Source organism: Diplotaxodon limnothrissa, linkage group LG9, assembly GCF_057381915.1.
Source record: "Diplotaxodon limnothrissa isolate DT_005_m linkage group LG9, D_limnothrissa_male_GT1.1, whole genome shotgun sequence".
NCBI classification, from domain to species: Eukaryota; Metazoa; Chordata; class Actinopteri; order Cichliformes; family Cichlidae; genus Diplotaxodon; species Diplotaxodon limnothrissa.
The window spans coordinates 20,546,001-20,561,097 of record NC_140604.1 but is presented as its reverse complement, the minus strand read 5'-3'; the positions used below and the strand labels follow the sequence as shown (position 1 = coordinate 20,561,097).

At 43.8% G+C, this 15,097-nt stretch overlaps 1 protein-coding gene across 1 annotated transcript in view; it reads left to right on the top strand.

The window, feature by feature from the left end:
• The window catches only part of gli3 (GLI family zinc finger 3), a 99,058-nt gene that overhangs the window by 59,778 nt on the left and 24,183 nt on the right, over positions 1-15,097 (top strand). The window contains exon 5 of the mRNA XM_085362108.1: positions 14,202-14,407. Within this exon, the coding sequence (XP_085218234.1) occupies positions 14,202-14,407 (206 nt within the window). The remainder of the gene's footprint in view (positions 1-14,201; positions 14,408-15,097) is intronic.

Below are 15,097 nucleotides of genomic sequence, written 5' to 3'. Positions count from 1 at the left end.
CAAAGAGAGAAAGAGTCTTTCCTGCCTAAATAAACACATTGATCTGTGAAGAGCAGGCTCTCCATGGGAGCTTTGGTCCCCTTTGTGCTGGTTTGACTTAATGGGAGTTTGGTGGTGGGGTGGGGGGTGTGGGGGTGAGGCCAGCTCCAACAGAAGAGACCACTCCTTTCATTCCAGCTTTATTGCCTGACCGCGGTACACAGAAAAACAAAACAGCCCTCTCATGCAGCTCAACGCCGGCTCTGGGTCACCCGGAGACCGTGCAGAACAAACAGAGGTATTCGTCACAAGTCAATTATCGGCATCAGAATTTACTCTGGAGTCCCGGGCCCTCGTGCTGTGAATGGGGGGCCACTAAAACGACAAAACATTCTTAGGGGATAAGCAATTGACTCACAACCTTTCGCTCATTTACCGTATGTGGATTTAAAAAAGAATTAGTCAAGCCAGCGGAGTCAATTAAAGAGTCTATAAAGCTGTAAAAGTAAACGAGCACTCTAAAGAGATTTTTTTCATGAAAGGTTTTCTTTGTGGTAACTATTACTTTAAATTGCTTTCCCTTCCTATAAAGTAAAACATGCATATATATTCCCCACTGTATACGTCCAACCCCCCCAAAAAATGCAAAATTAGCTCAGATGCTGTCAGTTTTCTCTATTCTCAAGATATTAACAGACCTTAAGGACTCATGTGTCTCATAAATAAAGTAAAGCGGTTTATTTTTCTCTATATGTGGAGTTAGGGTACAGGTGGGGGGCTTTGCGGGTGTGTTTCCATGTTCCCGGCCTGTGTGGTTATTTCATTCATGACCAGTGTTTGTTCAGCTGCAGGGCTGACTAGAAGGTATTCTGGAGGACCGGGGAGGGTGTGGGGGGAGAGTTGTGGCACATCTCTGTCATCACAACAAAACCTCAGCTCAGAAACGATGAAGCAGGGAGGAATTAATTGGCTCCAGGGCTGCGTGAGCTGTTGCTTCTCAAGCTTTGTTTCATTTAAACATGGCACCAACTTGACTGAGTCACCTTGTTACCCTCTAAATCCAATCAGCTCAGAAGTAAAACGCAAGAGTTCGGACGCATCGCCCCATACGCACTTCTTCCTCCCCGCTTTCCTCACTGAGCGCGCCCGCATGGGTTTTTGTTGTTTTCTTTAAGATGTGCGCCGAGTTCCTTTTGTTATTTACATAAACTGTTGTCAGAGCGCCCAATCTGCTCACGGAGGAGCCGAGTGTTGCTTTGCATAAAGACCACGGCCTTATCTCAACACCTCCTTCCAGACGGGATGAGAGCGAGCATCGCAATACGTTGCACACACACACACACACACACACACACACACACACACACACACACACACACACACACACACACACACACACACAGACACACAGATGTGCACACAAGCAGCATAACAATAACACAATCAACAATAAAAAGACAAAAAAGGACCTGGCGTATCTTTTCTAGAAGCTGGTGGAAACGGAGCGTTACTTACAGTGCGATTTGAGGCCTCGTTTAATCATTAAAATGTTCTTTTCAGCCACTTTCTAAAAATACAGTCCAGATTTTCTACAGAAAAATAATATATGTAAAGATTTTTTTATGATTATTCACTTTTGAATCTGTTTTCGACTAACATAGAATGAGAAGGGTAGCCATAAATTGCATCCGGTGTAAATGACCGCTCCACCATCACATCTGATAATCTCCATCCAGATGTGCTTCTGTCACCAGGAAGCAGTGGCTGAAAGATGAAGGCTGCTTTTTCATCTTCCTCTCTTAACTGTCCAAAAAACCCATTCTGTGTGACTTCATAGGTCACCCCTTTCTGGTGGAGTCACCAATACCGGCCCGCCCCCTTCCTTAGTCCCCCCCCCACCCCCCCCCCCCCCCCCCCCCACCCCCCACACATGCACACAATCCCCCCACCCCTTCTTTAATACTTTCTCAGTGGAGTAAGTCGGGGGGACAGGCGGTCACGCAGTAGCTGGCTTCATGATTAATGGTGTTTATTCTTGACAGAAGGCTCCTTTATTTATCTGCATTGCAGTTTCACTGATACTATCAGTCACCTGAATGAAAAATATTCAGTCATACCAATTTTGCAGTATAATTGAGTAGAGTCACTTCCTTTCAGTCCCCCCCCCCCACCACTCCACCCCTTGCTCTCTTTCTCCCACTCTATCTGGCAGCCTTATCATCGCCACAGTAATTTTCGCGCTGCGTTGTTTGATATGGAGAGGCTGGCTTTAGCCGTATTTGACATAAAGCCTCTTCAATTTTCACAGGAGGGGGAGAAAAAAAAGAGCAGGGGAAGAAAGAAAGTTGCGCGCCACTCTGAAAATGTGCAAGAAAGGAGGAAAATACCCCCCTCTTTTTTTTTCCTTTTTTTTCTGAGGCAATTTCAGGATTTAGAGAGAAAGGAGATAAATGCCTAAGCAGAAATGTGGGCAGATTGAAGTTACAGTATATCTATTTTTTTTGTAATACACTAGTTTCAGAACCCTAAATGGGCAGTGTAGCCTGCCTCCCATCCCCTCCTTCACCCTGTGCACAGGACCGTGATATTTTGAAGGCACCTGTGTAGTTTGAGAATGATGGATCCAGCAGGTTGAGAGAGAAAAAAAAAGAGGGGGGAAAAAACGAGTTTGGCACAGCAGATATTTGACAAGGCCTGTAAAGGTTTTAGGGTTGAGTCATTACTTGTGGAGATCTGTTAAGACATGTTCCAAAACTCTACTTACCAGGCTAGGATTACTTATGCTGGGGCCACTGCTGCCAGGGCTGCTGCTACTGCTGCTGTGTGTATATTTGTATGTCTCCCTGGTTATTAAATATCACGTGCATTTCTTTTAAATGTTTTTAATCCTCTTTAAATAGTTCATTACTGGTTTAATACGTCTTTCAGGCAAACGGGAATTGTCAAAGAATTTACAGCATTTCCAGTCTGATCCCTTTCACGAGCATTTTATTAATGCAAATCAGTTCCTGTCTGGTTATCCTTTCGACAAATATTCCCTATTAATTATATTCTCTTCTGTGTTTGGTTGAATTTAATTTGAGGCTCCATTGAAAACGGCTCTGAAAAAGGTACATTCTGATAAAGCAGGAATACATGAATCTCTAATACGAGGGGCCTGCGAATTTGCACATGTAACACATTAGTGGATTTGATTTCCCGTACACAAGTCATTTGCCCCCTCTTCATGTTTGAGATCTCAATTTGTAGCTCTCCCAAGGAGCACAATGAAAAACCAGGTCTGAGGGGAAGAGATAACAGGCAGGTGCCAACAGCTGTGTGTGTGTTTGGACGCGCGTGTGTGTGCGCTGGTGCCGCCGTGCTCGCACACGCAGATAGACGCGTGCTTGGAAATAATTTTAGCATTTATTCCGCTGCCATTTTTTGTTGTTATTTTGATCGCCATCCGTCAACTTTTATTGTCCTCCTTAATATGATATTGAGACTAAACTCCTGCTCTTTGTTGTGTTTGCCGCTAACCGGTTTCATTGTCCGCACCACATTGTTCAGACGTCTGACAATTTATCGTCTGCAAAATAAGGCGTCTATTAAAGCATTTATATACAAATAACAGCGCTAACTGTATTTTAGTAGTCTCTGTCACTATTGTGGAATGCATTCATTAGATATGATGAAACACCAAATATTCAGAATGCAACTGTAACAAAAATTCCACTTTATGGCATTTTAGCTTGAAAAATAAGAAGCATAGTTAAGAAATTGCGTAAAGAAAAAGCATGCTGATTAATTTTGTGTAAGTCGTCTGATTAATCGAGTAATCTCTGAAAAAAATCAGTTTTTTGCATGACGTGCTATGGTGCATGCGGAGTAGAGAAGTAAACGCAGTGGCTTATTTGGTGGGTGTGGCCGAGTGTCACTTTTACGAGACCCTCCTCTCATTGGCGGGGCCCGAGATACAACCCCAGCACAGATGGCGTGCCGCCTCACATCGCCTCCCCGACCTCAGGCTGGTGTCTGCTCCGCACATATAAGTCGCGTTTAAAAGAGCCTCCCGGCAGAAGAAGCCATCACTTAAGCGCACCTTTGCTGCGTTTGAGGAATCACCGAGCTTCAGAAAGGCTGCTTCTTACCTAATGCAGAAAAATCAATTCTGCTTCCAGATTTTAAAAAATTGAGAGTCAGTTTTCAGCTTCTTTTTTCTTTCTTTTTTCTTCTTCTTTTTTCGAATCAACCTGTGCCCTAAAGCCGTCACGCTGTAGCAGTATAGAAATGTGGAATTTCCATTACTCTGATCTCTGGGCTCTGAGCTCAGACCCTGCGATCCCACTCTGGGGGCCAGTTATAGCAAGTAACGAGACCAAGGGAACAGGGTCATAAATCCTCGCCAACTCTCCTCATTTTCCATCCTCTCTCAGTCCCTCCTTTCCTTTCTTCCCTCTCTCCTTCGCCTCCGACTCTCCTGGTCGAGCCTTGGGTAAATGATTGAAGGGAACCCAAACGCAACAATGCAAAACATTCCCACATGTCGGTTACAAGAATGCTTTTAGTCATTGTGCTAAAGACCAATGAAAGTTTTAATGCTGGGAGGAAATGAGTTCATTACAGCTTCTGGACCTCCTCCCCTCCCTTTCTCTATTTGTTTATCTTCTGAATCGCATTTTTTTCTTCTTAAATCGCTTCTTTTACACTTTCCTCACCAGTGAAAATTAATTCATATCACATAAAGCGATTTCTTTTCTCTCAGCCCTTCCTTATCTCCCTTATCAGATGTGGCGTCCATTACATCTGATAGCCCGATAGGATGGTTTCCTCTAATAGTGCAGTTTGCAACGCGGGTCAAAAGAGAAGCCCGTTGCTATTTCTGTCTCCCATGGTGCCTCTCTTTTCTTTGAGAGGGCGTCAGCTTGTGAAGTTCTTTCATTTATTTATTTATGTTTTCATGGCGAGTGTCCGGCGGGAGCTGCTCGCAAATATGCAGAGTCATGCACGCAGCTGCAGGGTGCTTATAAGACAGAGCAAGGTTTTTTTTCTTCTTTTTTTGTCACATTTTCATCATTTCTCTGACCGATTTGACTAAATTAGGAATTAACTTTTTTTCAAGGGGATGGAGTAAAGCTGGGAAACTTGTTCCTGGAGCCAAAGGAAGTAAAAAAAAGTTTCCCTTATTAGGATCTCCTATTTCTTAACAGTTTTGCTTCATTTGGGTAGCGAGGTTTGTGAAACGTCCTCCCTCTCTTTGGGTTTATCCAAAATTTCCTCAGGTCTGTGTTTAAGCTTCCCAAAGCTTCATCGAGCCTGCGCTTGGCACCGCCACGCATTCGGCCCCTTCATGATTAAATATCAAGGAACTCCACTTGACATTTTATTAGCCCAACAAGATGGATGAAATGGGCAGAATAAAGTAGGCTGTGTCTGTTCACTTTCCCACCAGCGCTTGCCTTTCTTCTGTCCGGCTTTTCTTTTCTCTCCCTTCCTCTGCATGAAGTATGTATTAGGAAAACGTGATGGATTTCGCTCTGAAAAGGAGATTTTTAGTGCCAAGGAGGAAACACATATTTCTGTCTCTTACCTGATGCTCCCGCTCTGCTTCTTCCTCTTCTTCCTCTGTGTCTCGGCTTTCCCTCCCTTCCTCATCCTCCTGACCCCCAACTTTTTTTTTTCTGTTGTTCTACCTCAGATCTCTGTCTGAAGGATTAACCATCTCCAGCAGTGTGTCTCTGCTGTCTTGTAGCGCTGTGTATTGTTTGTGATTTGCTCAGGCCCATCCGTGCGGCTGCTCATTTCGGCAGCCCAGTGTGACGTGTCGAATTGCGAGGGGATCGTGCGGAGCTGTCTCACGGATCCACGAGGCTTCTCGCAGCCCCTGGGCCACACTCATTCTCCAACACCGCCCCTCACCTGTGGGCCGTACACGCAGGCACGCATGCTCATTACCTGACTCGTCGGGTAGCTAGGGCGATGGGGTGTGGAACCCTGAACCCTGTTTAGCTGCAGGCGTCAGCTGAGTTTCTGTGTAAAGGCATCGGGGCCATCGAGACACGGCTTGAGAGGGAAAAGAAAGGTAGATGTGTTTCCTCCATGTTTTCAGAAGTTTAACACTTTAACACCCAGGAGTCCCCCTCCTGTCTTCACTCTTGCCCGAGGCATGCCAGAGGAACTCAAAACACTGACTGAGAGCTAATTCCACCTGTACTCACTCTCTCGCTTTGAAAAAAAGAGAAAAGCAGGGGAAAAAAACAGCAATCAAGTACGTAATTGGTTGCGCACAGAGATGAAGGTGTTCTACTTGTAAAAGAGCAAAATCAAGCATGGGAGACGACCAAAAAGAAACAAGAAAATCCTCTTTTTTTTCTTGTTTTTTTCCCCTGAGCTCATGTTTGTTCCCTGATTCCAGCCCCCTTGAAATTACAGGAAAAAAGGCCTGGCTCATTTTGTGCAATTTCACTTTCATGTTTTCATTTTCTCGCCGTATACTTAGTTGATTCGTTTTGGTAGACGTTCTTATCGCGATGGCTGAAATTACGTTTAATTGCAGTTTGTTGAAAAAAAAAAGGCTTTAAAACTGCCTGTGAACAAAATAAAAAAACACAAAGCAAACACAAAAAAACCAACCCTGCTGCGTGGCAAAGCCAAATATAAACTTTTCAAAAACGACGACTGTTTTCAGTCACATTTTGAAACCAGCACGAGTGGTGAGAAGATTTGAATCTGTCTTGTGTTTTTGTTTTTTCTCGATAAAGCCCAGTCCCTTTCTTTCTGAGCGTTTCGCCTTGATCTCGAACAAGAAGCATTTTTCACGTGTGACTCAACTTTTAAGGTTCATGACTCCTCTGGAGTTCACAGAGGTGGCAGATTCAACCAGAGCCGCTGACACCTGGACCCGTGTGTTATGACTCAACCCTGTCACACTCTCTGACTCCTGCTAATAAACATGTCTTACCGCTCCAGCGGCGTGGAGTGATACGTGCTCACAGAGATGAGCTATATGCCGTTCTGGCAGAACGAGTGTGTATCTTCTGCTTGCGTGTGAATGTGACTGTAACGCACACTTGTAGGAGTTGGGGGGGATTGAAGGAGACTGCTGGGAATTGAACTGCACAGAGAGTATGTGTGAACTGACGACGCAGTGTATGGGAATGTCTAGCACGCCCCCAGAGGTATCCCGCAGAGAGGGAATCCTGCTTGATGTGACCATGAATAGAAATCCTTCCCACCCCTCGGACCCACCCAGGCCTTTGATGTCTGAGGGTCACGCAGAGCCCTCGCAGCGTTCGGGGAACATATTTACCCTGAATGCCTGGCAACCTCACCATACCCTGCTAGCTCTGCCGCCTGCATTGCCCAGAAGAAAAGCTTAAAGCAGACACTGCTGCTGGACTGCAACGAGGAAATTCAGATTAGATGGTGCTGACAGTAAAGGCCAAAGAATGAGTTTTTCAGCCTTATTTGATGAATCACTCATTTGATTTTTGAAGTTTCTAAACTTCAACATTTGACGAGGTGACCAGTCTGGAGCTTAGGTGCATCCATACACTGCATACGACTGTTATTTCCAGCAATTAATCTTCTTGACTGCTTATCCTGTTCATGGTCATTGGGGTTAAAGGAGTCTATTACTGCAACCATAGAGGAAAAGGTGGGATACAACCTGTACAGGTCCTTCTCTTTAATATGGGGCAATTAAGATAATAATGAGCATTTCAAAAGCAAAAAAAGTGGAGAACACATTTCTTTGAAGGGGTGTTAGTAAAATTTACTGCATAAAAAGCCCTTTTTTTTCTCAGATATTTGCCTAAAAGGCACCAATAGAATAAAGTTAAGACAAAACACTGCACGACTCTTACTGGCGCAGTGTGGAGAAAATTCTTTTTATTATTCTGTTCGTCATCCCAAGAAAAATGGTTTGTCACAAAGGCCATGAAGGATTGCTGTGGAAGAGGGAGTCCAGTTTGCACTGGAATGTGTGTTAGCTGCAGGTCTTAATGAAGTCTTAATGAAGGAACCCCTGAATTCTCTTTCCTCTGTTTGTGTCTCTCAGTCTCTTTCTGTCTTCTCTCTCTCCCCTTGTCTCAGCTCCCTCTCCTCTCTCCTTGGGTCTCAGCTGGCTCAGTTCCTATGGCCCTTTGATCTCAGTGAAAGGGTTTGGAGCTTTAAAGTGCTTGTGTTTCCGCTGTCAGGAGCCTCTCTCTTCCACCTCTCTGGTTTAGGCTTTCAGAGCGGTGGCAGTGCTGTGCCGTGGCTGGGTGGGTTAGAGGGTTGAGAGTGGGTGGGGTGAGGGGGGTGGGAGTGCCGGCTTCTATGAGGTGGTGAGATTGAGGTGAGGTTTGAGGGGGGGAGGTGGGCATGTGATGCTGTCAGCCTCGGTCAGGAGAGGTACTGACACCTGACAGATCCCAATTCCCTCTAAAACTCTCAGTTCCCACCTCACTCAGCCCCTTGTGGCCACGTGTGTGTAAACTGCTTCTTTATTTTTCACTAATATGAAGTCCTGTGCAGTGTTCTGTTACTAAATCATCCATCTGCTACTAAATATTGTTAGCAAAAAAAAAAAAGAGAGAACAAAAAACTGTCAGTTCACAGTACTGCAATTTTTTTGTGTCAAACAGAGAAAATAATAGAATCACAGAGACCTTTGTGATGGGTTAGGCCTTGTTCAGACTGACTGCGGCAGCACTCCTTGACAGTAGGGGAGCATATGGATAGGAAACATGCTCAGGTTTTGATATATGGTGAATAAAGTTCCATCCTTATAACATATTAAAGCAATATTTTCCCATCTTACCATCAATCAGGTGCTTAGAGTAATCACAGTCAGGGGTTTTTGGAGCCAGTGTAGTGCTAGCAATAGCACAGACCAAGGTAGCTGCTATCTATTAGCATACTACATACTATCATACTAAACTGCTACAGATACTGTTAACATAATTAAACAAAGCACCTATCTTTAAAAAAAGAAATGTATTATACTCATTCATGTAGCACTTTATCTACCTCACATCCTCACAGAATGGCGTCAGCTGGGATTTGAACCAGTTGCCTTCTATTGTGTGAGGCGAAGCTGCTAACCATAGCATCCCTATGAAAGTTAGCGTACTCATTAAAAAGGCTACAGTTAGGCTACAGCTAAAATGTTTAGAAGATGTCTAGAAGTGGACATTTTAGCAGGTGAGTGTGTGGGAATGTACTGACTTTTGGAGCCAGCCCACCAAGTGTTCTTATAGGGAACTGCAGTTCTTTGTTGCCCCTAATACTGATTGTCTACAAGTCTAGAGCATTAGCCATCACTAACTTTAGCTTGAGCTTCTTCCACGCACTTGGCTGCTTATAATTTGCATTTACGAGTGTAAAGAGAGAAGAAAAAACCTTGTTATCAAGTTAATGACACCGGACTATGTAATAATATGTAATGTATATGTAATAATAGCTAAATGCTAAATGGACTGGTTCTTATGTAGCACTTTGATACTTTGCCCACATACATACAAGCACTTTTTCTATGGTTAAGTGCTTTCTATCTATAGACATTCACACTTTCACACTTTGAAGCAACTTGGGATTCAGTATCGTGCCCAAGGACACTTTTGCATACAGATTGGATCAGCACCACAAACCTACCAATTAGTGGGTGACCTGCACTACCTCCTGAGCTACAGCTAGCTACAGTATACTATTATTCATAGCTGCAGCTACAGGCAGTAGTTAAGTGTGAACATGAGATGCATCTATGCTATTTCATATTCATTAGTTCCCCTGTAAATGTGACATCGAATCAATGTAATTGTTGGCCTGTGTCATGGAAAAGCTACATTTTCCAGCACTCATGAACCGTTGCAGTGTACAGACTGGTTTTAGTAAGACTTCCTCTCAATTCGGCAGGGTCATGACTGCTGGCTTCAGTGCCTTTTTTTTTCTTTCGCGACTCTCTGTGGGAGTAGACTGGCAGCTCACAGATGAAAATTTGAAGGTCCATGAATACAGTTGTTGGGTTATTGGATTTGGACTCGCCAATTTCCTGTGCTGGTCACCAAAGAACACATGAAGAAATGTTCATCTTTTTTTCTTTCATGCGCAACGATTTCATGCTTGAGCTAAAAGTATTTTACAGAGCCCGGTTCCTATTTTAGCACACCGCTATGTCAATACCACCAGGTCAGGCTGCTGCACCACAATGATACCTTGTGTGCCTAAGTGAAGTCATCAGCCTTCACCGCAAATGCATGTTTCTGTCGCTTTCTCCCCACTCCAAAAAAAAAAAATTATTAGTGTTGATATAATCTTGTTCCAAACAAAGATTCAAGGTCTCGACACTCCCACTCTACAAAAACTCAAAATCTTTTGGGGACATATTTACACTTGGCAAGTGTATATTCATTGGGTGAAATAAGACGACAGTTTAAAATCCACAGACCGCCCCGTGTAAACATGCGATGCCTTAAAGAGGAGCTGGCTGGTTTAAGAAAGGCCACGTGAAAGGAAATAGCTTCCATATGTCAGGAGCTCAGGCTTTCCTTTTGCCCGTTTTGCAGGACGTCTTCTTTAAGGGTTAATAGGAATTTATAAACCTGTGAAGGACGCAGAAGAGTGAAGTTTTTCTCTTCTAAGAAGAAGTATGTAAAACCCTGCAGGACAACTTTGATGTAAATCTCAAATCAGGTGTATCCGAGACGCTACTTCTCCGCACCCACACACCTACTCTCACATTAGCGCACACACAGGGCGAACATTCCTGCAAACACACGCTGCACATTGTCAGACTGCTTCCTTTTGTCATGTTGATTAATGCATGCTGGCAGATGCTGAGATGATCACGGCCCTACAGAGAGCAGCTGAGCACGGAGGATCGGCCACTCGCTTGCATTTTCTTTTAAAGACGCGCCGAACCTCCTCCGAACTATCAATCTCTCCGCTGTCCTCCTTAAATCCCCTCACACCTGGCTGCGGACCCCTTGAGACGTCTTTTTTCCCCCCCTTCCCTCCTTGTCCAACTCCCCCTCTGCCCTAACTCTTCCCTGTCCACCCTTCCCTCCCAAATTCATAGGTCATATGTTCACATACTCCCTCCTTCCCCTCCCTGAGACTACTGTTCACAGTCATCTCTTCCATTTGTCACGATTTTCCCACCAGTATTCCGGCCATGCAGGCGATTGCTCTGATCTTATTTTTAATTAATTGGAAAAAACTAAGTAAAGGTAGAGGCATTTAGCTTAGGCCGGCGTACGGGGACGCAGCCAACACATGACAGGTTTAATCAGTGTCATGGCAGCCAGAGTGGATGTCTGGCTTCCCTCAAACAGGCCATGAAATTCCTCTGCTCTTCCTCCTGGGTTTTTATTTCAACACAGAAAATGTGAAAAATGCTTCCAGAGATATTAGTTGTGCTTACTTTGCTGCTAACCAAATGCCTTTTTTTGCAGGTAATGGTTAAAAATGTGTGTTTGCATGTCCGTTTCTCTTCTTTAATGACTGACAGAGCAGGTTTTTTCAGTTTCCCCCGTGCTACATATTTCCCCCGAGTGCGTACGTGTACGAGCTTCAAGGTCTGCCATGTGACAAGAAAGCAAACATCACCCTGCAGCTATGTTGTGATCTCTGCAAATGAGGCATATGATGGTGGCGTGGGGGCACATGACTTGCTTATCGTGAGCACGTTCTTTCGTTCGCACACCTGTTTTGAAGTGCCCGTTTGCTCTCACGATGGCTTTCTCGGCGAGGAGGAGATTTCTTCCAGCTGACGTGCAAAAAGACACCAATCATATGGAGGTGGAGAAAAATTCCACGACCGTTTGTGTTGCAATGTCAGGTATGAGCCTGAAAGTCGCCACCTTTGCGCACTTCAAACAGAAAAGGTTTTGCTCAGGATTTCTCTTCTTCCTCCGGAGAGCGCCGGCGTCTTTTTCCCGTCCACCTGCTTCAGCGTCGCGAGACATGTTGTCACACTGTCGACCGCAGTGCAGGCCTTTAAAATTGCCCCATAGCCCCTTTTTGGTCTAATTACAGAAAGGCTTCTGAAGATGAAGAAGTTCACGTGTGACTGTGTGTTTCTGGGTCTGCTCCTCAGTGGGTGTGTGTGTCGTTTCCACTCCTCAGTGCTCATTATTGACCCTGGCCTGAGCTCTTTCATTAGGGGGGCTGTGAAGTGGAGGGACGAAGGGGCCAGGAGGGGAACAGGGGATGGGGCAGAGGTCGTAATTGGGCTGTTCCACTCCCTCTGGCCTTGCTCAAGGTCACTGCGAAACAAACGTTGGGCCAGACTTTTTCCTCTCCCTCTTTTCGCTCATCCTTTCCTACTCCTGGGGTCTTTTGTCACAGTAGACCAGTCCATCGGGGAGCCCCAGAGAAGCAGAGGGGCTAATTCAGTCTAATCTTTTAGCCCGTTAATGTCTGCCTGATATGGGGCTTTCTCCACATCCTCAGGGGAAGGCCTTTGTGGTGTAGGCCATCATTATGAAGTTTCCAGGCGCTCCTAACCAATTATAAGAAGTGGGCACAAATTAGTTAATCTCAAACTCTGCTGCTAAGAAGTTTTCCTGATTGTTCTCAACTTTATTTCACATCTCGCAGAAAAGAGAAATTTGATAGTAAAGGTTTCTGATAAAGTGAAGCTTGATAGCGCTCACATTTTCTATTTAAAGAATGAGAATTTGTATGAGACTTGCCAGTGGATTTTGTACAAAATTGTATCCGTCATGTGCAATTCTGTACACGGTTTCATCTCCAAGCCAAGTTCGAAGCCATCTGAGCAATGTAGCGTTGCGGCGCAGCGTTGCTTGTCTGGCCCTGGCTAGCGGTGAGCTCGGTCTAACGTTTCCCTCTGATTAAGACGCAGTGGTGAAAGCTGCCTTTGATCTGAGGAAATGTCTGCGTAGGGAGCAGTTGGAATGCAGCACTCTCCTCTCTGCTTTGCAGATGGAGGGAGAGAGATAGTGTCACAGTCTATTTGTTTGGTCTCGCCACTGCCAGTCTGCCAATCGAATTAACATCTGGATGTTCAGGCTGAAACAAGCCTGATGTCCCTGGTTCAACTGTGGCGAAACTGACTTATTTATGTTTAATTTACTCAAAAATGACAACATAGTGGAATCAAAAGATCTTATTCTTGTACACATGTTGGCTTTAATGGGCTAACTGGTCTCTAAATGGTGTCAGATAGAGGGAGTCTGTGACAGCAATATTGAAGTAAGTTCATTTATAAGTCAAAGATTGAAGAGATATTAGGGCCACTTTAAAGAAATCATCATTTAATAAAAATGTTCTTAATTTTATTAATTTTTAAATTTAATTTTTAAATAAATATTTTTTTTTTAAATATTACTTTTATTTATAGATACATAAAAAGAAGGCTTTTTACTTCCCCCCCATTTGCTGTTAATATCAGCTCCATATATCCATCAAATTAACAGCTGACTAATTTCTGCTGAACTTTTTAGATCAGGTTAAAAATACCAAAAGAAAAATAAGTTGTTTACTTATTAAATGCTTTTTACAGACAAACGGTCACAAAGCATTGTGCACAAAAAAGAGTAAAATAAGTAATACGTACCAGGATAGCCCCAAAAATATAAGAAATAATAAAAATAAATAAATTCAATTCAACTCAATTCTTTACAGAAAGCCTCCTTTAGTTTATTTTTATTTTTTCATTCAGTTTTGTAATATCAAGTTTATATGTGACTTTTCAAATATATATAAATATATATTAAAAAAATGATAAACATTTGTTAAACAGTGTGTTTTTAATATTCCTTTCTACACATATATTTTTTATTATTCAAAAAAAATTTCCTGTAAAGAAAAAAAAAATATGCCGAAATTTCTAGCTCCATACTTTGGTTCTTGAGTAGCTTTGCATGAGTCACAGTTTCAAATAATCCGTATTCATCTCAACCTTGTTCTTCTCATTTTAAGTCAGCTTTTAATCTGATTGGCTGCCCCTCATAAACAGATGTTTTTTAAAGCAGGTTGGTGGGTGCAGGTTTCTGTGCAGATGGCCAGAGATTTGTGGCTAAGATCAACAGTTTAATGATATTTCCTCATTATTACATCATACTAAGCGACTACTTCATCCCTTATTGTATCACTGGAACCCCTCTAAGAGCGTTCAAATGCCAGAAAATAAAGAAAAGCACGATACCACCCCCCTTTATGTGACGCCTTTAGTGAAAACCTGTGATTTGAGCTTGTATCATATGTGTCATGTTATCTTAATATTTTCTTCTCTGCAGGCCTCCTGCTCTGGCGGGCAGTCCAGCTTTCTCCGACATCTCCCTCATCCGGATCTCGCCCCAGCGGAACCCGTCTGTGGGGGCTGAGTCGCCCTTCCACCATCCACACCCCTACATCAACCCATACATGGACTACATCCGCTCTCTCCACAGCAGCCCCTCCATCTCCGTTCTGTCAGCCACCCGGGGCCTCAGCCCTGCAGATGGTGAGTAAAATGAAACATAAACTGATACACGCACACACAACGCATGACGCGTGCACACTCACACACTCAGCTGCACACAACCCCAGCAGAGGGTGATAAGGCCTCAGAAGACCCTTAAAAATAACGGCTGGAATTGATTACGGAGGTTCGATTGCTATTAGGGGGAATCTCGGTTGTGTGTAGCCGTTTAATTCCTGTTCGAGATCAAAAGAGGTCAGGTGAGAGGCAACCAGATCCATCTCTATTAAGACCCAGGGGTTGGCGAGATGCTATCTGAGTGAGGGGAGCGGGTAGATGGGAGTATTATGAGTGTAGCGCCATCCGTGTGGGTGGGGGCTCAGATTGGAGGGAGGCTAATCCTTTTGATCTGTGAGTCATGTCGGAGACCTCTGGAGGATGCATCAGTGAGCGGCAGGGTCACGTACAGTTACACTGTGCACACGGAGGGAGGGTCGGGCTCAAGTTCACAGTTTGGTGGTGTAAAGGGGGGTGATTCGTATCGCATCCTACTGAGAGCAATTTTACATCTTAATATGGATTTTAATTGGGAAGTCAATTGATCTGATGTGTAGCAGTTCATTTATTTTATACCTTATTTTATAAATATATAAAATAAGTCTTAGCAACTTAGAGAAAGAACAAAACTTTTTAAATTAATAATAAACATATTGAGTTATTTTCATCATGATT